The 26,676-nt window shown below is 39.4% G+C and overlaps 5 protein-coding genes across 8 annotated transcripts; 3 read left to right on the top strand and 2 right to left on the bottom strand.

Moving 5' to 3' along the window:
* Positions 1–35: 35 nt before the first annotated feature.
* tgds (TDP-glucose 4,6-dehydratase) lies at positions 36–3,550 on the top strand (the record flags this gene model as incomplete). Its single annotated transcript, XM_079461057.1, is given in 14 exon segments — positions 36–222; positions 1,142–1,208; positions 1,305–1,373; positions 1,451–1,541; positions 1,622–1,687; positions 1,690–1,764; positions 1,885–1,982; positions 2,538–2,597; positions 2,669–2,712; positions 2,785–2,950; positions 3,107–3,162; positions 3,252–3,273; positions 3,275–3,350; positions 3,444–3,550. Coding segments are annotated over 14 exon segments (1,053 nt in total). The 5' UTR covers positions 36–166.
* A 189-nt stretch (positions 3,551–3,739) lies between these two features.
* On the top strand, positions 3,740–8,880 carry nufip1 (nuclear FMR1 interacting protein 1). Its single transcript, XM_079460006.1, has 10 exons — positions 3,740–4,487; positions 4,691–4,752; positions 4,850–4,954; positions 5,092–5,154; positions 5,256–5,332; positions 5,420–5,512; positions 5,994–6,148; positions 6,288–6,428; positions 7,102–7,343; positions 7,455–8,880. The coding sequence occupies exons 1-10, from the start codon at positions 4,286–4,288 to the stop codon at positions 7,860–7,862; spliced, it is 1,548 nt and encodes a 515-aa protein (XP_079316132.1). The 5' UTR covers positions 3,740–4,285; the 3' UTR covers positions 7,863–8,880.
* A 207-nt stretch (positions 8,881–9,087) lies between these two features.
* Positions 9,088–18,085, top strand: tespa1 (thymocyte expressed, positive selection associated 1). 3 transcript variants are annotated; one of them, XM_079460358.1, is made up of 12 exons: positions 9,088–9,170; positions 9,460–9,547; positions 11,280–11,415; positions 12,079–12,121; positions 12,853–12,893; positions 13,202–13,255; positions 13,626–13,665; positions 14,134–14,232; positions 14,352–14,560; positions 14,639–15,624; positions 16,593–16,677; positions 17,042–18,085. In XM_079460358.1, exons 3-12 carry the CDS (start codon positions 11,292–11,294, stop codon positions 17,155–17,157), a joined length of 1,797 nt encoding a protein of 598 aa, XP_079316484.1. In that variant the 5' UTR covers positions 9,088–9,170; positions 9,460–9,547; positions 11,280–11,291; the 3' UTR covers positions 17,158–18,085. The 3 variants fall into 3 exon arrangements, with proteins under 3 accessions (XP_079316484.1, XP_079316485.1, XP_079316483.1); XM_079460359.1 differs by lacking the exons at positions 9,088–9,170; positions 9,460–9,547 and adding an exon at positions 10,543–10,765 and having other exon boundaries at positions 14,137–14,232; XM_079460357.1 differs by lacking the exons at positions 9,088–9,170; positions 9,460–9,547 and adding an exon at positions 10,576–10,765.
* Positions 17,605–21,621, bottom strand: tarbp2 (TAR (HIV) RNA binding protein 2). Of its 2 annotated transcripts, none has more exons than XM_079460361.1 (7): positions 21,362–21,621; positions 20,402–20,713; positions 20,237–20,306; positions 19,963–20,080; positions 19,749–19,876; positions 19,458–19,659; positions 17,605–19,000 (listed from the first exon to the last, which is right to left on the bottom strand). In XM_079460361.1, the coding sequence occupies exons 1-7, from the start codon at positions 21,403–21,405 to the stop codon at positions 18,843–18,845; spliced, it is 1,032 nt and encodes a 343-aa protein (XP_079316487.1). In that variant the 5' UTR covers positions 21,406–21,621; the 3' UTR covers positions 17,605–18,842. The 2 variants fall into 2 exon arrangements, with proteins under 2 accessions (XP_079316487.1, XP_079316486.1); XM_079460360.1 differs by having other exon boundaries at positions 21,353–21,594.
* Positions 21,622–22,051: 430 nt separating this feature from the next.
* On the bottom strand, positions 22,052–26,386 carry LOC306896116 (uncharacterized protein). Its single transcript, XM_079459811.1, has 4 exons — positions 25,805–26,386; positions 23,903–24,381; positions 23,644–23,791; positions 22,052–23,561 (listed from the first exon to the last, which is right to left on the bottom strand). Exons 1-4 carry the CDS (start codon positions 26,063–26,065, stop codon positions 22,785–22,787), a joined length of 1,665 nt encoding a protein of 554 aa, XP_079315937.1. The 5' UTR covers positions 26,066–26,386; the 3' UTR covers positions 22,052–22,784.
* Positions 26,387–26,676: the final 290 nt, after the last annotated feature.

The following is a 26,676-nucleotide window of genomic DNA, read 5'->3' as shown; positions in this document are numbered from 1 at the left end:
GGCTCATACGTGTCAGCGGTGCCGCAAAGTGTCTCAGACTGTCGCGAAAGGTGTTTTGGTGAAGTTTGACACGCTGGTGCGACGTGTCTACGATTGTTTTGCAGAGACATGTGAGTTAATTTCGTAAAGAGATGCGATTGATGGTCGTGTGAGACTCTGATCAGTGATGTTGTGTGTCGGGGAGTCTCACACTGTGCTCGTGACTGGAGGAGCGGGATTCATGTGAGTGTTTTACTGTTTCACAGGTGTAAAGATGTCGCGACGCACAGTATATGACCTGACTTATTGTGACACTTTGTCAAACATTAATGGATCATTTCCTTAGTTAATTTCCTGGGGGATAACCTGTGGTTACTCGGCTAATGATCATTGAAAAGTACTGGAGTTTAGTATTTACGGTAAACAAATAAAAGTCCTAGATAACTTCAAAGTTAAGCATTATAATTTAATACGGTTTACCAATTAGTTATACTTAATACTATAGAATGCGGAAGTAATAAAAAAGCGTGGTAATTACCATGATGTATTATACTTTTGTAAGAAGGGATGTAACGATTCACTCACGACGCGATCCGCGATTTCGTATATGAGATTTTCAACTGGCTCATGGTGAATCGTACAGAAGTATCTGAGACACTCAGTTTCTACCTTGATTTTATAACACACTTTTGTTTTTTTAAAACAAAGCATCTTAGTACATTGTTTTCTGTCTCTCTACCCTTCTGCATTTCACTAAGTATACGTAGAAAAAAAGCATAATAATATATACAGATCTGAGCACTTTAAAGCATTGTAATATTATAATTCAAGTAAAACATGTGGCATAGTAAGGATCAAAACCCATTTCAAATCCATTGTGAGTCATGTTTGAAGTTATCACATCTTCTCAGTTAGGTGTTATGAAGTTTTAACACCTACTTCTACTTTACATTCTATATAGTAAGGACAAATCTGTATTGGTAGAAAATAGTTTGTTCAAAACCTCAGTATGTAAAGAAACAAATATGTGAGAATTACCCAGATGGTCTACAGCTAAAGCCGATTATAACAGTCACTATAAACATAACATAACATGAAGGTCAAAAGTGTTTCTTTGTTGTTGCTGTATGATGTTTAACCATGTTGCATTCTTTCTTTTCAGTGGATCTCATTTAATCCTTACTTTGGCTGCCAGATACCCGCACTGGAAAATCATCAATCTTGATCATGTAAGTGCATTTTGTTCATGAACATACATCAGCATGTTACTCACTTTTAAAAGAAAGAGTAACGGAGACTCATATTTTGACACATTCCTTCTTCAGTTGGACTACTGCTCCAGTCTGAAGAACCTCAAGTGTTTGGAGGGCACCGGCACCTATAAATTCGTTCTGGTACAGATCGCTGCCTAGTTATTGATATAAGTTATTATCAGCGTATGTCTTGTTGAGCATGTATTTTTCTTTTTTAGGGAGATGTATGTGACCCATTTTTCATAGAGCATCTCTTTTCAAGTGAAGACATCAGTATTGTCTTCCATTGTGCTGCTCAGACTCATGTCGGTGAGTAAGGCCCTTCAGAACCTTATTGAATAACTGAGAGGAACACGTTTCTCACTAATGTGTTTTCACTTGTGCTTCAGAGAGTTCTTTCGCATATCCATCACGGTTCATGCACGTGAACGCGGATGGCACCGACGTGCTGGTCCGAGCGCATTCCAGGCGCGAGTCAGCCGATTCATCTTTGTGAGCACCGATGAGGTGTATGGCCAAAGTTTAAAACAGGTCTCCAGCTAGTCTGAACATACATTTGAACCACAGCATGATATTTCCAATCCTACCTGTTTAATCCATTTTAATTCACATCTGTGTGAACCCCTGTTATATGGTTGTTGTTTCGCATCAGCGTTTGATGAAACGAGTCCACAAAGACCAACCAACCCGTACTCGTCTGCTAAAGCTGCTGCAGAGAACATTGTCATGTCTTACTGGAGGAAGCACAAGGTATATAATATTATTGTATATTTCTCTGATAGTAAAAGCAGCCTAGAGTAAGTCTTTTTAGGTAAACATTTCATCCTTGAATCTAAGAAAACATATTTTATTTTATGAAGACCAAGCTTTTTTTTTTAGATATGGTAGATTTGTTTCTCTCAGTAACATAACGTAGAAAATGTTGATTTTCTTTTTTTTCATATTATATAGTTTATCAATTGTATATTTCTGGCTGCTGATTATTGTAACCATAAAAGAAAGATTTAAATAAACCTGACTTAAAAGTAAATACAAAATACTGCTGGTAAATAATAAGCAGTTATATGAAAATATATATATTTAATGTATATGAATATTATTTAAAAAATATATTTAATAATCACATTTAATATTATGTTAATTATATGTTTTTTTTCCATTTCAGATTCTTTCCTTTATTTAACTGCCTTTTAATTTAGTTAACTTTTCCTTTGAGTTTAACTTAACAAGAATTGGGTGGAAGTAGGCTCACCGTGTAAAATAATACTCTTTGTAATGAGACATGTATATTCTTTCACACTGCAGTTTCCTGTTTTAATAACAAGAAGCAATAATGTATACGGACCTCGGCAGTACGAAGAGAAGGTACGTAAGGAGTGATTCTAAACTCTAGATTGGGAAATAATTTATTAAAAAATGTTTCTGCCCTTTTACAGGTCATTCCTAAATTCCTGTCTCTCATACAACACGACCAAAAATGGTAAAGTGCTAGATTGCTCACAATAATTATTAAATTAGACTTATTCTTCACGAGCATCTGTCTCTCACACAGCACTGTTGAGGGCACGGGTCTGCAGTCCAGACACTTCCTCTATGTCGATGACCTCACAGAGGCCTTTATGACCGTGATGGAGAGGGGCGTTCCGGGGGAGATTTACAACATTGGGACCAACTTTGAAATTCCCATCATTCAGCTAGCCAGACAGCTTATTCAAATGGTAGGAGCAGATGTTGTGTTTATTAGTGTTGGTCTGTGCAGATTTTCTTCTGCACTGCTCGGCATCATCTAAGTTGTTTTGTTTCTATAATAGTGATACGTTTATTTTGAAGTGTTATATGTACAAGATGATCTGTTTTTATTTCCTTACAGACAGTGCAAGAATGTTTCAAATGAACAACTGGATAATTGGATAGAGTTTGTTGAAGACCGGTGTGTACTGAAATTAAATGAACATTTTCATCACATTTATGAAGAATAATATGTGACCGATAACAATTAATGTTTTTTGTACCTTCCAGACCTGTCAGTGAGATGAGATATCCCCTTGATATCAGATAAACTGCACAGACTCGGGTGGAAATCAAAAGTAACATGGATAGAAGGAATTCGACGGACCAGTACGTTTTCCCACTTTCTCAGTGTTTTGTGGTGATACAAATGTTATATGTGTTCTGTGATAAACTGTGATGATTTTTTTGTGATGTCTTCAGTTAAGTGGCAGGAAGAGAATCCACATTTTTGGACGTTGATCCCTAACAAGAAGGAAGAAAACTTGACGCCAGCTGTTGACATTATTGGATCTGCCAAGACAAATTAAAGATGTTTTATGAATATATTTAAAACATCATGTAGCCTATAAAATATGTTAGGATTATTTTATTGATATATTTTACATTTTGATTAAGACTGTATATATTCAAATGTGTACAGCGATTTTAATATAAAGTGTTGGAATAATAAGTGAATGTTCCAATTGATTTTTCGAGTTTGGCCACAGGGCCATGAAGAGTTTGGTTCCAAAATAAGATCAAGTTTTCATTCTGTTGTTTTTATTGTGTAAGTTTGCTGTATTTTTGGAGTTGTTATGGCTCAAAACAAACCAACTGCAGTTGGATTTATGTTAGTTTGACTGCACAATTAAAAAAAACAGGATTAAAACATTTTCTCATTTTGGAACCCAACTCTTCAAATATGATTTTAATTGAAAGCATTTTTTATGACAAAACATCATTTTATGACATTACAAATATAACTGGAAACAGATACATGTGGTTCATAAACCAGAAATGTAAACACTATTGGTATTTCTTGCTCAGAAAAGCGGAAGTGCCGAATATTTGCAATAGTTTTACCACCGCGTTGCCCTGTCCAACATGGCGGACTTGCCATCGCAGCAACGACCCGGAAGTGACGCTTGAGCGCACGCACGTGTTTCGGAAGCATGTTGTTGCTGCTGCACGTTTTTTAACGTGAGGTACATGCGTGCATAGTGTGTTTACGTCAGTGTTTAGACTCTCGTGTTTTAAACGCATTTAAAGATAGTAACTGAATAATGGGCGAACACGAGCGCTACCCGCCGCCGAGCTTCATGACACCGGCGGAACCGTCTGTCCAGTGGACTCCGCCGAAGTTCGAAGCGGCCAGAGATTGGAACTGGACCCAGCCGACACCGGCCAGACCCTGGAGCAACAGCCCCGGTCCATACGGAGGGTTCGGACACCATCAATATTACAACCAACATCAACAGCATGCAGGTAACGACACGTGCCAGAAAATATAATTGTACTGGTGGACTTTTTTTGGAAGATTGACCATGGCCATATTATAGTAAACGCTACCATTGTTTTACTAAAAATACAATTGTTAGACTATGGTTTCTGTAGTGAGATCATGGTCACTTGGTTGCAATGCTTTTACTACAAAAGTTGGATATATTTACATATTTACTTGTCTTTAGGTCAACGTTATCCTCCTCACAGACCTGAGTGGCAGAATCATGGAAACCAGTGGGGCAGAAAGGTGCAAAGAGCTTTTTTTACCACATTTAACATGATGTTTACTACGGTCACTTGAGTCGGTTGTCATTGTGTATTGTGTGTCGCTCTTTTGATATAAGCAAAAGCAGAAGAAGGATCAAGAGTTCAGCCACTTCTGCGACACGTGTGACAAAGCCTTCAAACATCAAGACAAGTATGATGAACATATTTCACAGCACGTGAAGGTAAATCCACCACAATAACATCAATATCATAATAATGTTCAAAAAACGCTACAGTATCTAGACAACACAAAGTATCTATCTACGAACGGGTAACAATTATGCTGTGGTATGATTTAATTGTGATGTTCTCTTTGCAGTGTTCTTTTGAGGGGTGTAACTTTAATGCGCATGAGAAACTGGTAAAGATTCACTGGAAAAACGTAAGTCTCATATTCATCCATCGCAAGCTCGTGTTTTACGTCATGGGTCAGTTTTGAAAATCGTAACGTAACCGAATGATCTGAATGGTTCTTTTCTGCAGAATCACGCTCCAGGTGCCAAGAGAATAAAACTGGACACACCAGAAGAGATCACAAGATGGAGGGAGGAGAGGCGCAAGTACGATTTACCTCCCGTCTTTAGTTGAAAAAAACTAGACCAGTCTGTCATCAGGGAAGCATTTAATACAGTTTTTGAATTGTGCAGGAACTACCCGACGCTGAGTAACATAGAGAAGAAAGTAAAGATGATGGAAGTGAAGGAGCAGAGAGGAGATGTTCTGGAGACGGCACAGTTTGGGTTTGTTTGTTACTGAATTGTGTTTCGAGTTTGAATGGGAATTGAGGATGTTCATTTCACTAACTGAGAACCGATGTTCCTTAGCCGAACATTAACTGTGTTAACTGACAAGATTTTAATGTTAAATTGGAATTAAATAAAAAAACATGCTGCGTATGGGACGTAACCTTCGAAAGGAGACACAGCTACAGTTGACGAGGGTCTGTGACACGTTAAAATTCAGATATATATAGCACCTGATTTGACATATAACATTTTTATGAGAATAGTTTTGGAGAATAACGAAAATGATATAAATCCAAAGCATAAAAAACACAGACAAGAAAAAAACTTAAATAATTAACAAATTGTGACAAAACGAAAACACAGAAGAACCGAATTTAAAAATTCTTACTATCGGTTAACGGTTAAACGGTCAATATGAATATCCCTCATGGGAATTTTGCTAGACACAGAGTATTCATATGTTTTTTTTCCTCAGTCGTATGAGGAACCGTGGCAGAGGGCAAGGCTGCAGAAGAGGGTTCGAAGGTGAAAGAATTGAACCTGTGACCTCAGAGATGGACCAGCCCATGTCCCTTAAGCGGCCACATCAGGATGGAGACCCTCTTGGAGCTCTAGCAAACAATGACCCGGGTCAGCAAGATCATTCAAGCAATTCTATATCCACTGTTTTTATGATGACTGGAAACAGAATTATTGATTACGATATGTCACGTAAAAATAACAGAACGATTAAAAAAAAATCTCATGTCAAATTCATTTTTTCTGTCAGGGTCTGATAAAGAGGAGTCCGTTCAAAAGAAGCAGGCTGGACTCTCGGTTGCCCCCAGAAATGTGACGTCTGCCCTGGGATCACTTATGTCCAGTTACGGGGATGACATGACCACGAGCGACAGTGAAGAAGATACAGATGGTTAGTACTTAAAACCCTTTAACTTGGGTTTGAAATCCTTTAGATTGCTTTATATTTGTATTGTAAGTTGTTGAGTAGTGCAGCATGATATTCAAGTGCAAAATCCAAATGTAAATCAAAGCAGAAATCATTTCACCACTTTCTGTGTGTGTGTTTTTAAATGCAGGCATATCTTTTATTCTTCCAGTTGAATGTGGTTTGAAAAGCGTATGTATATATTCGACACAACAGTGCCCCCTACAGCTTAGACATATTTCTACACAACAGCTCAATTCAAGGGACAGACACAGATAAGCATTTAAGTAACACAAAAAATAAAACAAACGAACAAACTCGCAAGTCTCACATCGTCCCAAAAGTTTGACACTGTTATTTACATTAAACAGTTACGTATAATCAACATTTAAGGTCAAAGTATAAAAAAATCAGTTATAATTCAAATCAAAGCATTGCAATATCTACATTTGCAGTATTTTGATCATTTCATTTGCAACCCTGAATATGTAAAGGTTATAATGTCTTTCTATTACATGTTGGGATTTTGTTAGCTGGACGAAAGTGGTGGAATTGATTTTGTGAGAGCATCCATACTGATAAAACGAACGACTTGTAATGCATTGTAAGAGGCTTTAGTTTTTTTCCCTTTAAGTACTCATAGTAATTTCCGTCTCAGATTCTCCTTTGTTACGAGCGTCTCGAGCTGTGGAGGAGAACAAGACGATACTGGTGGCTCATCCTGATCCTGTTCAGAAAAGCTCTGTACATCAGCCAGAGAAACCTGCAGACATCCCACAACAATCCCATCATGCCTTGGCCGGAAGAGGTCGAGGGGGTCGTGGGCGCCAGAGGGGCAAGGGTCAAAGAGGAGGACACAATCACCTTAGCGAATCCCATAAGCCAACGCTGCTCGAGATGGTGAGTGAGATGATGTTGACAATTGTAACTTTTGTGAAATCCGTTTGTTATTTTAGTACGCAATAGTATTTCATCGCGTGTGATTAATGTTATTCCAAATGTATTTGGCAGTTATTGGCTTCCGATATTCGCCATGAGAGGAATGTTATTCTTCAGTGCGTTCGATACATCGTCCGGAAGGGATTCTTTGGTTTGGCTGGTAAAGATAGTAATGAAATCGCAACTGTGAGTACAGATGACTCGGCGTGTGACGATACCACAACGCGCAACACGACAGAGGATGGAGAACGCTCGGATGCCAACAGCCAATCACAGGAGGAGCTGAATATAACGGGACTTCTCCAGCGATCTCCAGCAGCCTCGGATGAATCCGTGTCGAGTCTGGACGCAGCCAAGCAGCCCAGCGTGTTTCTGCAGCTGTTCGCTCACAGTTTAGTGTGCGAGGAGCCTGCTGACGGTCCGCTAGACCTTTCTAAAACATCAGCGATAAATCAGAACACATCCACAGATGGTAGATGAGGCAGAAGACAGGCAGAGCTATCAGAATTGTTCAATGATAAACAACGTCGACCAATAATGACAAGCGTGCTTATTCATACCACAAGATGGTCAGCGGGATCTGAAAACCATTGAGGCATTTGTGCAACTGTCGAATAGAATGACAGATTAAAATGAGTTTGGCATCGATTGGTCTTGCCCTGTAATTTTTATTGGTTATTGGTGCTTTTTCTGCCTTTACAATCTGACAGTGTTTGTGTGGAAGTGATAGATCTGGCTGGACGTGTGTATGTTCAGACGGATATCTGAGTATGTCATATTCATGAATGTGGAAATGCAGGAAGCTCCTCCTGCTGTTTCTTGTGCTGTATGGTTGAAGTCCCGCTGGCATCTTTTTTAAAGAATTACACACGATGCCCGTCTCACCCGTCAGTTCTGAATTCTCCAGATCTTCTCACGCGATTTGTCGAGACGTCCACACCATCCTTATCTTGACAACGTTTGGCACATCCTTGAACTTGTGTCCTTTCTTCTGTGAGCTACATGCAAATCCTAAAGTGCCTATTTATTATGAAATCTTATTTTTTCAGTCTAATTCATACAAAAATAAACACAATAATCATTCCTGGATTGATTTTCTATTTAAAGCTGACCTAAAGCTTTAATGTGCTGTCTTTTGAGGACTTGAGTTTGGTACAGAAATCATGTGTTGAAAAAAGAAAAAAAGTGTTTGTTGGTGTTTAAATGTGAATTTTCTTTCTGTTGCACTTTGGCGATCAATAAACCCGTTTATTTATGCCAGACACCATTATCTCTGATTTCTGAAGCAAATCACTATTTTGAGATCTAGTTATATCATATATCAACCCATCATCTGCTAATGTTCACTTCAGTGTAAGTATAGATACGTGGTGCCCTGAGAACTGGTGACATGGAAGTGTTTAAGCAGAAGTGGTTATTGTTGACAGTCTTGGGTAGCATTTGCACACAAGTTTAACATTAAACTCATCATTGAGAAATAAAGATTTCATTACAGACCACTATTCGTTATTTTCATTGTATTAAGAATAAGTAAACCGTTTGGAGGGATGTGAACTTACTAGTGGTTTTATTTTTCGAGCATTATCCGGTACAGAGTAAAGTATTTTCTTTTAGGTCACTGCGTTTGACTGGTCACATTCTTTAACTATTGCTTCTCAATTCTTTCTTCACTTTTAGATCAGACAACAGGAAAATACTTATTCAAAAGCTTTGAATCGAATGAATTGATCATTGTAGGTGTGAAGATGCAAACGCTTGCTGTTGCAATGACAATGTGAACCACTAAAGGTCAGTAGTGCATATCGTGATAACATCATGACTTTAAAACTATCATTGTTGTGAATATAGAGACCTTGTATCTGTACTTGTGCATATGTAGATAGGATCATTAGCCCAACGGTAAGCTATATTTTGCATTTAAAAAAGAATACCCTTTATATACCCATTTTCGTTATAATTTATCACAATACACCACATTTTATGTAACTGTAATGTGTTATTGCATTTGGTTTTAAATGGTCTTTAGGGTCTTATTCTAGTAGGGTTTAATAAAGTTCTATAGGTTTCTATTCACCAGATACCATCTCACCATCAGAACCAACACATAACCAGTGGAGACTCGTGGAGAGATCATTCATTCACGTTGCATCGTTCAGTTTCTTCAGGTATGACACTGTTCTGTGAGTTTTCTCAGTATTGAAACCCCTCAGCCAAAGTGTTTTAGCACAGGGCGATAAAATGGTTAATGGATGTCACCCCCACGTATCTGTCCTTTAAAAGTTGGTCCACTGGGACACACACATGCCCACATGACAGTTGTGTATGACACCACACACTTCTACAATATCAGTTCTCAGTAATGCAGTCCAATGTCACACACTTTCAACATCATGACCTGCATTCTAAGTTTGAAAATAAACGTATTTGACCACATTATGGCTAAAACATCCAGGGCAACTTGACAATGTTTTTTATGATCTTTTTATCCATATGCATAATGTAGTGAGAAAACACCGTATAATTGTGCCAACATATTCATGCCTCACAAAACCAAAACGATTCACACTACAGGCTTCATCAAATAAAATGTTCCTTAAATGATCTGCATGGTTCCCTAAAGAACATGCACAGAACCTCTTTGTTGCACAAAAGAATTCAGGTTCCACATTCAGTAAAACAGAACAAAAGACGTCAACCGCAGGAACACAGTTACCCTTCAATCTTGTGAGCATAGGCAAATTGCTTTAACATTCACTTCCATTTAGTACATTTGCATTAACTGGGCACATTGCGTTTTTACTAAAAGGATATTTGAGCAAACTTCAGAACTTTAGGCTACTTCACGTATTATTATAACAAAACCATTTCTTTTTTGAGGCAGAACGTTGATTGAAAGAAGTGCGCATGTTGTACAAACGATACAATAATACACTGTGTCTTTATTTTGTATCATTTATTTCATTATACATCAATAATTTGAAACGAATTGAAATAGTGCAAAGTAGGTGTTAGTGGTCGGTGTAGAGATCATCATAGCTTACAGTAAAACCAGTCCACTTCACATTATAACCATTACACCCGTTAGATTGTTTCTATTGGTTATTTTCTCAGCAGGGGTGGTGTCACTGTTGTTTAGTACAACATCAAGGTTTAGTTCTCAGTAACACATTCTCTTCCTCCCACCGCTTCCGTCAGTTAAGAGCGCGCCATGACTCTGATCTGTGATCAGCAACTGCGGCACCAAACTTTGCGTTGGCGGTACAAACATTGATCATGGCTCTAAACCCAATGCAACATTTGTATTCTTGTGATGGACATTAAATCCATTTTAAATGGGATGTGGATGTAGCATAATGGAGTGATCTGTGAGGTTTATTTTAAAGGTAGGTGATGCTACCCGGCCGGTGCGCAATGGAAACATGCAATTGGTTTAGATTATTCCGATTGTCACGTTGCGTGTTGTGTTTTGTAGCCTATAGTTATGCTTTCTGTTACTTTGTGATAAACGCATTTACATCTCAAGTCGAGCGTGTGCAGTATAAGTTAAAGATGAGTTTCTATCGATTAATGGCTGCTTGCGCTTTTTTATTTCCTCTAATGCGACGCCTTCATACGCGGCTTAAGGGATAACATGTTGCAGACAAAACTGAAATGACTCCTATTTAAAATTCTTCCCATTCCATTGATATGAGAAATCATCATTCGTTCACTTTATTAAGCTTATAAGAAATGTTTTTAAACTTAACAGCTGAAGCTTTGGGGTTCATGGATTGGACTCCAGACCTACAGATATACAAATGTATAGCCTATTGAATGCACCATAAGTCACTTTAAAATCAAAGGGTCTGCCAAATGCATAACTGTGCATAAAACCTGACACAGCGCTTCTTTTGGAAGGTGACTGCAGTGATGGAGAGCCCTTCCAAGATTGACAGGCGACAGGCGTGGGCGCGCAGCAGCCGCCGCAAGTTTACCGAAAGCGCAGATGATCCTCATCCTCATGTGTCCCTCCAGGATGACGTCTTCACGGAGGGTGAGCATCAGGTTAATGTTTCAGGCATGTGGAGAGTCTGATTTCCTCTTAAACCACACATGTAGCATAGTCACCAGGGGCAGGTTCACAACAATTCACTTTTAGTTTTTTAGTTTAATAGACACTTAAACTGTATACAAATAGTATAGTACTAAGTATATACTTTATATAGTAGCCTAAATCTTTGTATGGCCCACTAGTGCACTTATTTTTATACTTGGGGCTTAACTGGCCCACTTTTGGTATTTTAAGTAAACTTGTCTTGAAATGCGACTGTTTTCTGAGAAGTATGCGATTCATAACTTGGACTGAATGATTAAGAAAAAGCAGCAACTGAGATGTCGGAGTAAATGTGAACTCTCAATTATTTTTCAAAATAAAACCTCAAGAAGAAATGACATTTGAGCATTTATAACGTTCTGCATATTGTGGCCGATTTTATTGATATGATCACGTTGTTCCCTTGAATCAGGTCACTGCAAAGGAAGCTTACCGCAGTCGATACACTGAAAAATTATAAACTGATGAACAACAAACAGTTCCTTAACACAAAGCTCATTTACACCTCTCTCTCTCTCTCTCTCTCTCTCTCTCTGTCACACACACCCATTCTTAGACAGACTCAGACCACCAATTGTGTCTTTATTTTGTTTCCACGTGCAGGATGCTCTGCAGGAAAGATTGAAACCTGGCTTCAAGGTTGTGGGTGAGTGTTTGTGTTTCCAAATGCTTTTTATGTCAAAGACGCACAAAAGCTTCATTGTGTGTCAGTTGTAATACAACAAAAATAATGGAGTGCGCGGAAAACCACGAATGTTGTTTGCTCATTGAAGGTCACAGAGATTAGGAAACGTACCGGTGACCTAAAGAGGCTCCAGGACCAATCGAAAGGCAGGGTTTAGTGTGCAACCTTTTCAACTACATTGCTTTGCTCTTTTAATAGATTGTACAGGAAGGTTTCCTTGTTTATTGCTCGGCTGGATCAGGAAAGAGCAGAAAAACGTGACTATACTGTTATCGTTTCACAGGGTTGAGGCCTTGTTCTAACAAGTTCACAAAAATAAATGAGATCGCTTTCAATACACATTTGTTTGCATTCATTTGAAAATACTTTGTAATTTCCAATGCACGTTAGAAATCTAGGTTCGCTTATTCATCAATATCCAAACTTCAGGACAACAGCAGAACCCGCAATGCTCGGCACAGCCTACAAGAACTGTATTTCTCCTATAACAAGCAGTAGAACAAATGTATTTTTTTTTTGAGAGCTGCAGTGCATACTGCCATGAGATCTGTCCTGCGCTTCTATTTTTATCTCTGTAAATCGCAGCATGCAGGCAACTCGCCCACAGACTTTTGCTGAATCAGATTTGATAAAAGTGCATCATGTGAATTTCAGTTCTTCTTTAATCGATGATCTGCATCTTATCTGTATAGGAGTGATGCCAGTCAAGCGAGAAACAGTCACCTGACAATAGGTAGGTAAAAAACAAATTCAGGCCCGGTTTTTTTATTTGGAAGCCTGAACCACTCGCAGCGGAATTGCACACATTTTTAGGCCTGAACCGGAACAGACATACTCTCATAGTTACTGTATTGTAGAAACATTAAGGTTTGGTTAAAGATGCTGTTATCAAAAGCGAATATCACCAAAATAGCCAAAATACGACTCAAAGGAAGATGCACTTAAGATATGAACATTCAAGTAGTCCTGCCAACGAGCAACAAATGGATAAAAATGGTTTCTCTATATTGTCTGGTTCTAATTGTACTGTAAACTCTACAGGTCCTTTGAGGACAGGTGCCAGCTTTGAGGATGATCTGAGTCTGGGTGCCGAAGGTGAGCACTATAGCAACAGTAACCAGGTTATTATGAACTCGATCAAGAAGATGGTTACAGATGACATTTTCTTAGAAGAGTTTATAACAGTGAATATTTCAATTTCACTTGGCAGACTGCAACTCTTTTCATGAAATGCTTTCATACTTCATACAAATCGCTTTCATCGACTTTATACAAATGGAGTCTTGGTTCATAGACACTATCTTGTCTCACAAGTCACAATACATTTTGGGTTTCCTGTCTGACATCTTTGTGCTTGACACTAAATCAGTCTGATGATTATATATATTATTAAGCACATTCACAAGCACAAATTGTGTGAAAAAATTGTTTTAGTCTTTAATACTTCCTATTATTTTCTTAACAGCTACTGCATTGTATAATGCATCAGATGGGAATCGTTTTAGGTAAGACATGTCATTTTCTTTTCAGCTTTTGCCTTTCAAATACAGCTGCGGAAAAAAATATGTGACCATTCTAAATGTTCATTAATCACCATTTCTTGACGTATTGTGGTCGTTCCAGTCCAGAACAAAATGACCTGAAATGGTGCCCTGAAATGGTCTCCGCCGTTGTAGATTCAGTTTTAACACATCTCATCTTCTTTGACTTTGTTTTATTGATTAATGCTGGTTTATCTCCCCTTCCTTTCTAAAGAAACAGTTTTTTAAGTTGCTTTACAGAAAACATGCATATATATATTTTTTTTTAAATGATAGCTGTAAATGATTAAATATAAAAGTAACAATAAAACACTCAAAAAATAAATGCTGGGTTAACCCCTGGTTGGGTCCGATATTGAAAATCTAAGGAAAATTTAAAGACATGCCTTGACAGCTTGAGTTTTGTGTTGACATGGAGTTTTTGTGTATCAGCAGCACACCTAAAAAGAAACTGAACCTTCCATTGTTGAACATGGGCCAGAGCATCGCATCCAGCGCCCTCTCCACCGCTACCAGCAGGACTGTTTCCAGGTAAACCCCTCCCGGATTTAACCCCCTTTCAAACTCAAGATGTGACATTTGTGCGTCAGATAACCATATTATCAAATTAAAGTATTTGCAAACGCATGCTTCATCTCGCATATACCCAGCGTGTCTGAGGTCCTCCAGATGCGAGCCGAAGATGCTGAAGATACTCTCTACCAGCTGGGTTTCGGTTGTGAAGAACCCCAGGTGACCGCTCGCATCCCAGTCCGATTCTTTAACTTCCCGTCTCAGCTCCAAGGCATCAACTTCCGACTGTTCCTCGAGTCCCAGCTCGCCAGGATACATCAGGAAGACCCCTGCCTCTCATTAGCGAGTAAGAATTACCAGGGAACAAATATACTAAAGTGTCCTCCAAATACATGTGAATTATTCGCCATCTGTTTCTTTGCAGGTCGTTTTCGACAAGTAGAGGCGTTAACAGCAATGGCCAACGCCTTCTATTCATTGTACTCCCATGTATCTCGAACGCCCCTTCAGAAGCTTGCTCCGCCCGAGCTCACCTTCACCTCCCCCCTGGTGGAGAGAACCAGCATCCGCAGCGAACCGCGTTCCCCTGTCGAAAGACTAAAAGACACCATCTCAAAGATGTGCTTGTACACCGGTTCCCGTGGCTCAGATTCGGCATCTCCGAACAGTTCGCCTCGTAAGCGGAAATGCAGTCAGTCCGGTGTAACTGGGAACGCTCCGGCGACCTCGTGGAACACTGATGACCCGGTTACAATGCTAGACCTTCAAATAGAAGATGGTTTGAAATTAGATATGGACTGGTTTGTAGAGGTCGGAAAACAGCTTGAGGAGACTGTTAACGCAGAGAAAGAAGCTGTAGTATCTTCTCAGTCACTAGCATCGGAAGATTCTGGAGATAAAGTACACAACCCAAGGCGTACATCACTTGAGCGTACGCCAACTAATAACCAGGAAGTGAAGTCCAAAGGTTGTGCTTCTTTGAAGAGCAAGAGCGTTACCATGGAACCTGTTCCTCTTATTACCCAGGATGTCATTTGCCCTCGAGTCATTGAATATGTGAATCAGGCACCTTATCGCTGCTTGGAGACAAACAATACAGATGTTAAAGACTCAGCGTTTGCACAACCTTCCATTAGACAGTCAAACACAGTCAAAACACCAGATGACCAGGCTGGTGCCGTACATCAGAATCAGACCGGTGATCTTTCATCCAGACGCACAGACACCTCACAAAGTTCATTATGTCAAATCACAATCACCGGATGGGAAGGCGATGCCGCCATCCCCGACAGAGATGCACAGGAGCCGTGTTCGTCCAACATCCGGAGATATTTAAGCCCAGTAAAACCACTGAACCAGAGCAGACTCATCCAATGTCCCAAACAAGCAAACTCTTTCGAGCTGGAGGAGGTATTTAATCTCATTTTAATGCTTTCCTTGCAGCACAGCGTTACATCTAAAGAGGAAGATCGTGCCCACACATATTCTCTCATTCACAAAGCATTATGCTAATGTGATTGAGAGGAAGTTTGGGGGTGGAATCAAAACAAAAGGATGCAGTGTTCCTCTGATAAATAAAATTATTCAGATGTGAGCGGTGCTTCTGCAATATTTTAAACGTATTTTCACTAACAAGGATCGTGACACAACAAGGATCGTGACACAACAAGGTGTGGCAGAATGTATTTATTGTATAGAACATAGGAGAACATAGGGGACGAATCAGAGAAAAGATGTTAGTCAGCTTTATCCGATAAAGGTTCATAAAAAATGTATGTATATTTTATTTTTTATGTATTTTTCATCTGCTTATCATTGGCATTTATACTTATCAGAAAAAAGTACACTTTTATGAACTAAAAAGTGATTCAATTTAGTCCCAAGTTGTATTCAAATAATACACTTACAAGTAGGCCTATGTTAAAGTACTAATATGAATAAAATAACTATGTGTTCAGAAGTGAACAAAGACCTTAGAGAATAAAACATTGTTTTTATTACCTAAGAATGAGCTATTTGTATCTACATACACCGTGGGTCCCCATACATGAAATTCATAATGTTGTTTAGCCCGAAACGGACAAACTGAAATGCATACAGAATGCATCTTGTAAATATGTTATCTCTTTCTGCAAAGAAGAGAATACGTGACCGAATGTTTTTCCTGTGTCAGCCACCGCTCTGCTGCGTAAGGAGTGAGCTGTTAGTTACAATTTGCAGCCATGCCGCTAGATGGCGCTACATTTTCAACACTTGACCTTTAATAGAATGAATTAGAAATGCACCTTTTTTAGTAAGGGGGTAAAACAGTATTTGATTTGTATATTTTTGTATTTGTGTGTTATGCTGCAGTCAGTAAGTTTAAGGTTTTAATTCAGGTAAACAGCGCTGAGGAAGAGGAAGCTCCTTCATCAGAATTCTGTCCCACAGTCACACTGTCTGTTTCAACACGGCACCACAAATGTGAGTTTCCTTCATTTCCATAACAAGTATACAAAATTTAGTCAAATATTTTCCTTTGCTAATGTTACATGCACACACACGTGCTTCTAAACTTGCAATATTCTCAGACACTTTAAAAAAAATAAGCTTGTGTTCACGGAAACCAGCCTGTGTTAAAGTGGTGAAAGAGAGGTGTTTTGCCAAACTGTAAACTTATCACACTCATGTTGCGATGTGCACATTTTTGTTGGCAGATCTTGTCACTCAAACGCCTTTAAAAACTAGTTTACAGGAAGTGATAAGAAAATGTTTGAAACAGAAATGCGGGTATCTTCGCAGTATTTAACTTAATTTCCTCATAGTGTTTTTTCTCTCTTCCCGTCAGCTTCGCCTTTACGAGGGGACAGTTTTCAGTCGGACAGCAGTGGATATGCCGAAGAGGACGTGCCTCATCTGTCCGTACCTGAGATAGTACGGTCAAGTGTGACATCACTAAAGTAACGTGCTCAGGGGATATCAGCGGGTCCACTGCTTAGAAGACCACGAGGGAATTTGATCTTGCTCGTAGAAGCACAAAGACTATTATTTCTGCTATAGACTTTAAGAATGTTATTTTAAGTTATTGGTCTGTTGGGAACCGTCACTGTCACATTCACAAACATGTCTACTGATACTCTTAAACTATTTTACTTCTGTATTTTGACTCGTTTGAGTGAAGGCGTTCAGTGAGATTAAAGGAATGCGGGAAGACAGGTTTTTGTAAGGAAGAGGCAGATGAAGTCTGAAGAATCATGCACAGAAAACTGTTATTAGAAAGAAAAGATTTCCTAATTTAGTGTGATGTGTGAATCAACTGCTGTAGCCTTTGTGTGATAAATAGTGTTAACAGCTGCTTTACTGAAATCTACTGCTGTAATGTTTGATGGTACAAAAAACTATTTTATTATAATTTATTATAATTTAATTATGGGGCGGTATCAAAGAACAAGGATAGCTGTATGGGCTAGAAGACCAACACGTTGATGATGCCATTACAAAAAGCTTGATTGGAAGTAACCAAAGTTAACATTTGATTTTTCCAACTTGGCAAAGGCCCCAAAACACAGCCAATACAAGAATGTGTACGTTAATATCTCCAAGTATGATTTCATGTGTTGTCATTCACAATACATCTGAACATTTCATACTGCATAATGCAACTTATTCTGTCTGTTATCGTAAAGTTAAGATATAACAGTACAATCAAACCGTTTATGGTGGAGCTTTAATCTGAAAGAAATTAAGTTAGGTCAACAGTTAACATAATAGACTTTTAAGTGTCTGTTGCTATTATGTTCTTGGCCTAATAAACTACAAATTGTCTGCAAACTATTTTATTCAATTGCAAATTAATTCATACAATAAACACTTTGGATAATGTCAACTGACCAAAATGATTTGCAGCTTTCAATACTTTTGTGTGTTTCTACAGTGTTTCATACACATTAATGACATCTAGCGCACATTCATACTTTGTTTTGTATGGATATTGAACAGGACCCCTGCATGAAGAGTTCATAAATGTTTATCAGGCCTATTGTACACGGAATTGTCAAAACCATTTTTCTCAGAGGTAGAAAACGCACCACCACTTTAAAACCAACATTACAGTTTTAATAACGGAGAAACTTTATTTAACAAATACGTAGTAAGATGGGAAAAATAACATCCATCAGTAAAATGCCAAGTGAAAATCAAATTATATGAGACGGTTAAAAAACATTTATAAGCTTTAAAAAAATGGTTACATGTGTTTTAGCTCTATGGGTTCAATTGATGGAGAACCTACAAGGTGGCACAATTGAAATATTAAAAATCAAGGCTAAAAAAGTGACAAATGGATGGCAGCTAAAAAGAAAACAAAATAATATAAATAATATGACTAGTGTACCCTGACTTTGGAGACATTAGGAGAAACGTATACACCCATGTCGCTCCTGAAGCAAAACACAAAGGCATAATTTTATCTGACGGAGCTCAAACTCAGTCTCCTGCAGACCAACAGAGTGCATCTGCTACATGAAACAAACAGGTCCCCTTAATTCACATTACTAAGGGCAGCACAACTTTGTTTAGACTCACTTGATATTGCACTTTGGGGGCAAAAAAGGGAGAAAATAAAGTTACAGGTGAGGGGTTACAGGAGTTTACTTTCCCCCTGCCATGACCTTGAGGTACAGAAGGGCGTTGTGTGCGGCGCTGGCACGTGCAGCGTCCAAGGTGGAGGCGAATCCGTGGCAGACGGTGATTGGTTGAGTGGACAACTCCACCAGACACTGGTACAGACCGCGCAGACTGCGCTCCTCTAAACAACAAATAAAAAATATATATAAAACAATTGTGTCTTTTCTGGATGTTTAGATGAGAGCAAATCGAATTGACAAAAAGACCATGAAAATTTATAGCGTAATGTAAGAATTTTATTTTAAAATAATAGTTCACCCATGAATGAAATTTCTGTCATCTCTACTCACCCTCTTGTCATTCCAAACCTGTATTTCTTCTGCAGAACACAAAAGATATCTTGAAAAACGTTGTTGAGCGAACAGCGATGGCAGCCATTCACTTGCATTCGTTTTGTGTTCATCCAACAGGTGCCAGCGCTGTTCGGTTATCAACATTCTTCAAAATATCTCATACAGGTTTGAACTGACAAGAGGGAGAGTAAATGATGACAGCACTTTCATTTTTGCATGAACAATCCCTTTAAGGAGAGTAAAAAGAAGTTGAATTTCTAGGTGAATATTTGTACCGTACTGTACCTAAGTCCAGGTAGCTGACATCAAAGCGTTGCTCCTCTGAAAGTTCACGAAGTAGAGAACAGAAATTTAAGTCGTTGGAATTGGGCTGACCCAGCGGATGACAACGCAACTGCAGGATCTTCTCCCCAGCCGAGTTCCTCAAAGAGTCCCACGTGCAGCCGAGACCTTTTGACTTTCCTCCCTCAAGTCTGCCTCCCATGTTCTGCTCATACGTGACATACAACTTACAAATATTCAACTTTAAACATTCTTAAATAAAAAAAACCCATTAGTTAGGAGCGTCCATCTTACCATGCCGAAGGTGTCCTCTTCTACCTCGGCCTCATGGCTGCTGCGCATGTCCACAGGTACATCATGTATACGAGAGAGCATCTTTGCGGCTGCGTTTCTCTTAGCAAGCTTTTTTGATGTACCACTACCTACAAAGTAAAACACAAAACACAATTAGGATTATATTGTGTTCATGTTTAAAAATAAAAACCATAGCACAAAAAACAAGATTTACCTATCTCCACAAATCTCTCTACCCTGCAGGTCATTGTAAACTCTTTGCGGTGAGCGGGTCCAGATTCCTGAGTGACTGTGTACTCGGGTAAACGCCAGCCTTTCTGCACCACTAGTTCCTGCGGAAATATAATTTATGTATACACACCCGAATTTCACGACTTGAGACGCAACCACACAAAAAAAAGGTGTGCATTTTTGGTGTGCAATATTTCGCTTTTGAATTCATTATCTTTGAAGCATCAATCGAACAAAATACAGATTTGCTCTCTTACCTGCAAAGCTCCAACAGGATTGCACTCAGCTTGCTGCGTTGAACTGGACGATTTCATCTCTGACGGAGAGCTAAGACACACACGAAAAATAAAAAGTTTGTGAAATGACCTTCTGCGAGTTCACTTAGAAACGAAATGACTTCAAACAACCAGTCAGATGCTTACCATTCTCCCTCCATATCGATTCCCACAAATCCCTCTCCCTCGATTCCATTTTCTCCGATCCCTCCCAGCATTCCTCCTTTCAGCATTTTCAGGGCAGCCTCTGCGGCTTTGTGCTTGGCAGCTTTCTTACTCGGGCCCTGGCCGGTGCAGTTGATGTCTCCCACCGACACGCGGAAGGTGAAGTTGGGCTGGTGGGCCTGACCCTCGGCCTTCAGCAGGTCGTACACTGGGGTCTTGCCTATCCGCGTTCCATATTCCTGCAGCAGACTGATGGGCGTCTTCCCGTGATTCACAGCCAGCATTTGCTCAATACTGTGGAGACACAAAATGATGCGAAACGAGAAACATGCTGCATTGGTATCAGGAAGAAGCGTAAAATGAACAACAGAACAAGCTGAAGCGGATTCGATTTCATGTTTGGGTTATCAAACGGGACGTGAAACATTCAATGACGCATGCAGACATGGGTGTTATATTATAAGAGTTCCTATAACGTCTCTGTTTGCAAATAAATCGTTGCAAATGATTGAGAGACAGTGACAAGAAATGATTCACACATTTGATCAAGAAAGTGAATCGATTCAGACAGGGATTTTAACTTTAGACGTGAAGTCTGATTCAAACGTTCAAATGAAGCAGTGAATCAATCGTTCGATTCAGACAGGAAGTGCTCGCAGTACTTTATTTAACAGTGAACCGACAAGGATTCTAATCTTTAGTTTGAACAAACATTTAAGGTTTTGCTGAGAAACGGTGAATCAAGCATTTAACGCAGATGAATCGAACATTTATTCTAGCGAATCGAGCACTCGATTCAATCAGGGATTCGAACATTCAATGTTATGAAGGTTTGGTGGGTCGTGATTTAGCTCCGAAACACTCAAAGCAAAGAAAATGCAACTTAATTGTGCAAATATGATGCCAATAAGCGAACAACTGCTCGGTTTGCACCTGGTATACCCAGAGTTTCTCTTGCCGTTATCCGGTTTGTGATCGTCGTTCATCCCCCGGTAACAGATTGAGTGTTGATTCGTTTCGGACTGCAGGGCCCCCCCGAGATGACTGTAGCCCCCCTGATATCATGAATATGTTTCCGTGTGGGAGGACTGAGACACGAGGAGACGGTAAAGCCCCTCTCTCACCGTCCCGCATCACACTACAACACGAGCGGAGATTTGAACTTTGACCCGCGCGACAAGTGCCGCAAGCACCTTCATAATAAAAGTCCTCGCGTTCGCGGATAAACTGAAATGCATGTCCGGTCGTTATTTTATATCTGAACAAATAACAAAACATGAAATAAAACAACTATAAAATATAACAAATATAAGATGCATTTATGTATATTTATAAAAAATATTTTGTCTTTATAAATAGATATTATGAGAATTTTCATAGCGGTACAGCAAACCTATTCATTACTGAAAAAGACAGAAGTATAATAATACGCATTTTTTAAGTGTCTCAATACAAAAATATCGGTTGCTTTAAAATATTAATATTAAGTCAAATTTAAATTTTACACATCTTGAAATCACGTCTATATAATTTATGTCCCCTCATATCGTAGTCTCAGACCTTTGTTTTGAGCAAAAGCAAAAACACTTTAGCTAGATTATAGAGGATTATGACAAGGCCAATGGGGTCAGTCAAAGACTTGGGTCATGGAGTCAGGCTGGAACATTTTATATTTTTATTCTTTATTCTCATTTACATACCCCATCTAAGAGTCATAAAATTGTTCATCATGAAACGATTCTTTAGACTAAAAAGGCATTGATGAGGAACATGGCAGATTGTGGTTTTGTTGAGAAGGACACTCGGTGCATGCACATCTCGTCTTTCAGGGATTTGATGAGCTCCAATAAACACTACCGCTACAAATGGCACACACACGTCGCCAGCGTTCAAGAGCAGTGCCAGATTCCAGTGCCCCCGACTTAAGAGCTGCAAATATACACACACAGCACGTGTCCGGTTTCAAGAGACAACTAAAGAAGAAAGGCTAAACAAGAAAGTCTGTGACAGCGAAGTAGTAAAAAACATAAAAAGCTGTTTATTCAAGCGACACCCCTGAGGTTATTCAGCGTGCAAACCACGGTATGAAAAATACTACAACTTGTTAAATGTGTAATCAAGTACAACAACATCAAACCTTTTTACATTTCTATGTAAACAGAGTAATTCATCATGTTCAGAAAACAACAAATTCTTCACTGAATTTGAAAACCTTCACTAGGTTAGGTTCACGTTCCAGTATGATGTAAGACTAAGGAACATTACAGCAAGTGTGAATGTTTCACATACGGTCACGACACAAGGGACTTTCTTCAAGTCCTCATGAACATGAAGTCTTGTTTTTATCTTCATAGTAACTTAAGCATCACTGGTTGAAATCTTGTTCATTTAGCTCTTCCACAAATTCCTCTTCTTCTGAGTCTAGTTGCTCTCCAGTTTCTTCAAGCGACTCTTCTTGGTTGATATCTTCCACCAGTTGATCTTCTGAAAGGTCTGTGGGAGCCGCATCCTCACTTATGTTGATTTCTGCTTCCTCGACTGCAAAGTCCTTGGTAAGAGCTTCTTCGGTTTGCTCCTCGGCTTCTTCTCCATGAACCTGAACCTCCTCAGGTGCTTCATCCTCCTCATTTTCACCCTGCTTCTCTGCAACGTCTCCATCCTTGACTTGAACATCCTCATGTATAACATCCTCTTGATCTTTGACGATCTCTTCCTCCTCGGATACCACCAGGTCCTCGACAACATCTTCCTTGGCCTCCACCTCCTCAGGTATTGCCTCCTGTTCAGTTACTTCTTGCTTTTCTACATCTTCTTCCTTGAACTGAACCTCTTCAGCTCGTTCATCGTCTTCAGGAACATCTTCCTTAACTTGTAACTCAGGTATATGATCCTCCTCTGATTGCTTTTCAACAGCTTCTTCAAGTACCTGAACGTCCTCTGCAGGTTCTTCCTTCCTCTTTGTCACATGCTCCTCTTCAACATCCCCTGCAACATTTGCGTCTTCCTCTTTTACGGTCCCATTTTCTTCTTCAATAAATTCTTTACCCTTGATCGTTACCTCCTCTTCCCCAGTTGCTGGACGCTGCTCCTTCACGCAAATCTCTTCCTCTGTAGAAGCAGGTTGTTGGCTTTGAGATAACATCTGAAATATATAAGAAAGTAGCATCAGGATCTGTCAAAACTTGGTACTTTGGTTGTTCTACCTTTTAGAACCGGTACTATACCTGGCTCTGGATGATCTCAAACTGGGCAGCGAGGTGGGAATGAAGGCTATGAGTGCTCTTCTGATGGTCCTCCAGACTCCTGCGAACAGACATAATCTGACCCTCCAAAGCTTGGGAACTTCTTGCTTGTTCCATCTCCAAAAGATCCCTGAGAGACAAACCAACACAAGAGGTATCAGTAGCTCCTAGAACAAAACCAAAATGGCGACACACCTGAAAGAGGCTAATTATATTGATCACTTCTGCCATGTTTACTCACTTGATTTTAATGACTTTCTGTCTGTTTCTCTCGAGAGCCTTCTGGTTGTCTGCAAAAGACTCCCTTAAGCTCGCGAGCTCCATTCTCTGCTGCTCCAACAGAGAAGTGAGACTCTCCACAGCAGACATCTGTTCATCTAGACGCGACGTAGTGACCAAAACTGTGTCCGTCATGCCAGAAATGCTGACCGCTACTTCAGAGTTAGTACTAAGGACCAAATTAAGCCTTTGCTTCAGTTTCTCCAACTCTTCAGTCTTATTCTTGATCACGGCATTCAAGGTCGCTGTGGAGACGGTCGTCTGTTGGAGTTCGGTAAGTTTGGCATTCATCTCGGACTGAAGAGACCACACCTGACTGTGAAGATCCGTGGATTTGATCTTTTCGGAAGCGGCCAGGGCGACTTCTGCCTTTTTTTGGGCTTGCGTGTAAGCTTCTTCAATTGCCTGGAGACGCTCCTCGAAAACAGCCACATTGGTGATCTAGATAAAGGGAAATGTTTTCATTCATCACTACCTGCTGACCAAAAACAAACTACAAATTCTAACGGTTTCCATTAAAAATGCCATTATGACCATCAGCTGTTTACTTTTAAAACTATGTGTATTTTAGTCTTATTCAAGTAGGATTTAATGATGTCCAAATCTGCCAGATATTATCCCACCAACAGAACCTACTACAGTACCCGTAGAGAACCACAGAAACCATAAGAGTTACTTTTAAAAACATACACAGATAAAAAGTAATATTTCAAACAAGATAAAAATAAAACATTATTGTTCTATAGACCTAGTGTACAGTATATTAAACCAATATTAAAAGAGCACAAGCACATACTACTCTTTTAACATTAAAATTTTTTCAATGAAAGCTAGCATGTGTGCTCGCAACACGTGGATATGATTAACCCTGACAACCAATAACCTTTAACCTCAGGAACTCAAGACTTCTAGGCCAGGTTTCACAGACAAGGCTATAGTCCCAGACTAAAATGAAAGTTTGACCTATCTATCACTGAATATAAATTGCACTGAGATATCTTAAAATATATCAGTCCCATTGTTTTATCTCAAGATGCAGACCAGTATACTTCAAAGCGACATAAATATCTTAATTCAACTAAGGCATAGTCCTGGCTTAAGCGAAGCCGTATCTGTGAAACCGGGCCCTAGAGATCCTTCTACACACATCCCTGTGTTAAAGCTATTCATTGCTTTTGGGATTGTTGGTATGTCGACATGTCGGTATCGGTGTTACAAACACTAAGCTGAGTGTTAAATTATGTTTATTTTGAATAATATGATTTACCATATTTTAAAGAAACCCTAAAAAATGTGACTGTTATAGAGTCCATGAGACCCAAACCTTGCTACTTCTTTAAAGCTATAACGGCCTTTGCCAGCTCATGCTTTTTCTTTCCATTGAAATAAAAACAGACCATTGTAAATTATTGATTAATACATTTCTGATTATGAATGCACACTGGTGTTAGCAAACCATCCTTCAGATGAAGAAGTTATGTGTAGATGTTTCTCTTACGTTTTGTTTCGAACGCACGTTGCATAATGCCTTTTACGCAAGCCTGGCAAAAAGAAACATGATCCTGCTCACAGCAGACTATTAATGGCCCATGTGACACATGACACATTTCGGCAAATGGCATATTCAAAGGACACACGAGGCGTGCTTTCAATTAATCTATTTCAGTTTTCTAAAACAGAATCCAACTTCAATATCCAAATGTTAGAAAATTCCCGCACGTACGCTCGGGTGCCCAACGCTCTATGGCGCACGAATGTGTGCCTGAACCTTAAGAAATGGTCAATTGTTTTAACTTAAACCCAGCACAATAGTGAACAAATCTAGACCAGTTCATAAATAATAACAGAGTACCAAATCAAATACCTGTGCGTTACCCATCCCCAACTGCTGTTGGAACTTGGTAACCCTGAGCTGCATTGCATTGACTGTCTCCGTTAAACTGTCGATTGTTTGTTGTTGCTGACTGCAGAACCACACTGCTGTTGATCCGCCGACAATGAAAATACAGAAAATAACAACAGGAATAGCGTTTTCTTTAATTCCCCTCGGTTGCGCTACAGAAGGCTCGAAGAGTGCCAAACTGTCCTCCTGTTTAATGCTGCTTTTTCCTTTGCGCTTGGTCATCTTGGTTACGCACTGGATCACTGTGCTTCTTTCTCGGTTTGGTTACAGCTGGATCAAACCTTCAATGTTTCTTTGGACCACAATGAAGACGAGGAACAATCTAAACTTTCAAACACGAGGACGAGTGGGAGGCGTTGTGCAGCGCGCACAGGAGGCGGTCACGAATGACATTATACGCTGCGTAGCGCGTATTGCCTCCTGCCTAAATAAAGTTTGGTTGAATTAAACACAATTTTAATAATAGCTTCTGTCGTGTTCACATGCAATTGGGTTGATTCCCAGCAACACATACTGATAAAATGTATAGCTCGAATAGACTGCAAGTCACCTTGGATAAAAGTATCTGCCAAATACATAACTGAAAATCTTCTCTTTTATGAATCTATTATTAATCAGTAGACCTTATATATATATGCCTTTCTATTTTTGCAACCCATTTAATTTTGCATGATTTTTCTTGCTCTGCTTTGCAGGGCCTCTCAAGCTGTCAGATTGAATGAGATCAGTCAACTGTGATCACTGGATTCTCAGCAGGTTTGGAATGCAGGCTTTGGCTGAACCATTTAAATATACATGTATATATATATATATATGTACAGTATATTTTATTT

This window comes from Barbatula barbatula (assembly GCF_947034865.1).
Source record: "Barbatula barbatula genome assembly, chromosome: 7".
NCBI lineage: Eukaryota > Metazoa > Chordata > Actinopteri > Cypriniformes > Nemacheilidae > Barbatula > Barbatula barbatula.
The sequence above is the reverse complement of the archived record's forward strand: the minus strand, read 5'-3'. Positions and strand labels throughout refer to the sequence as shown.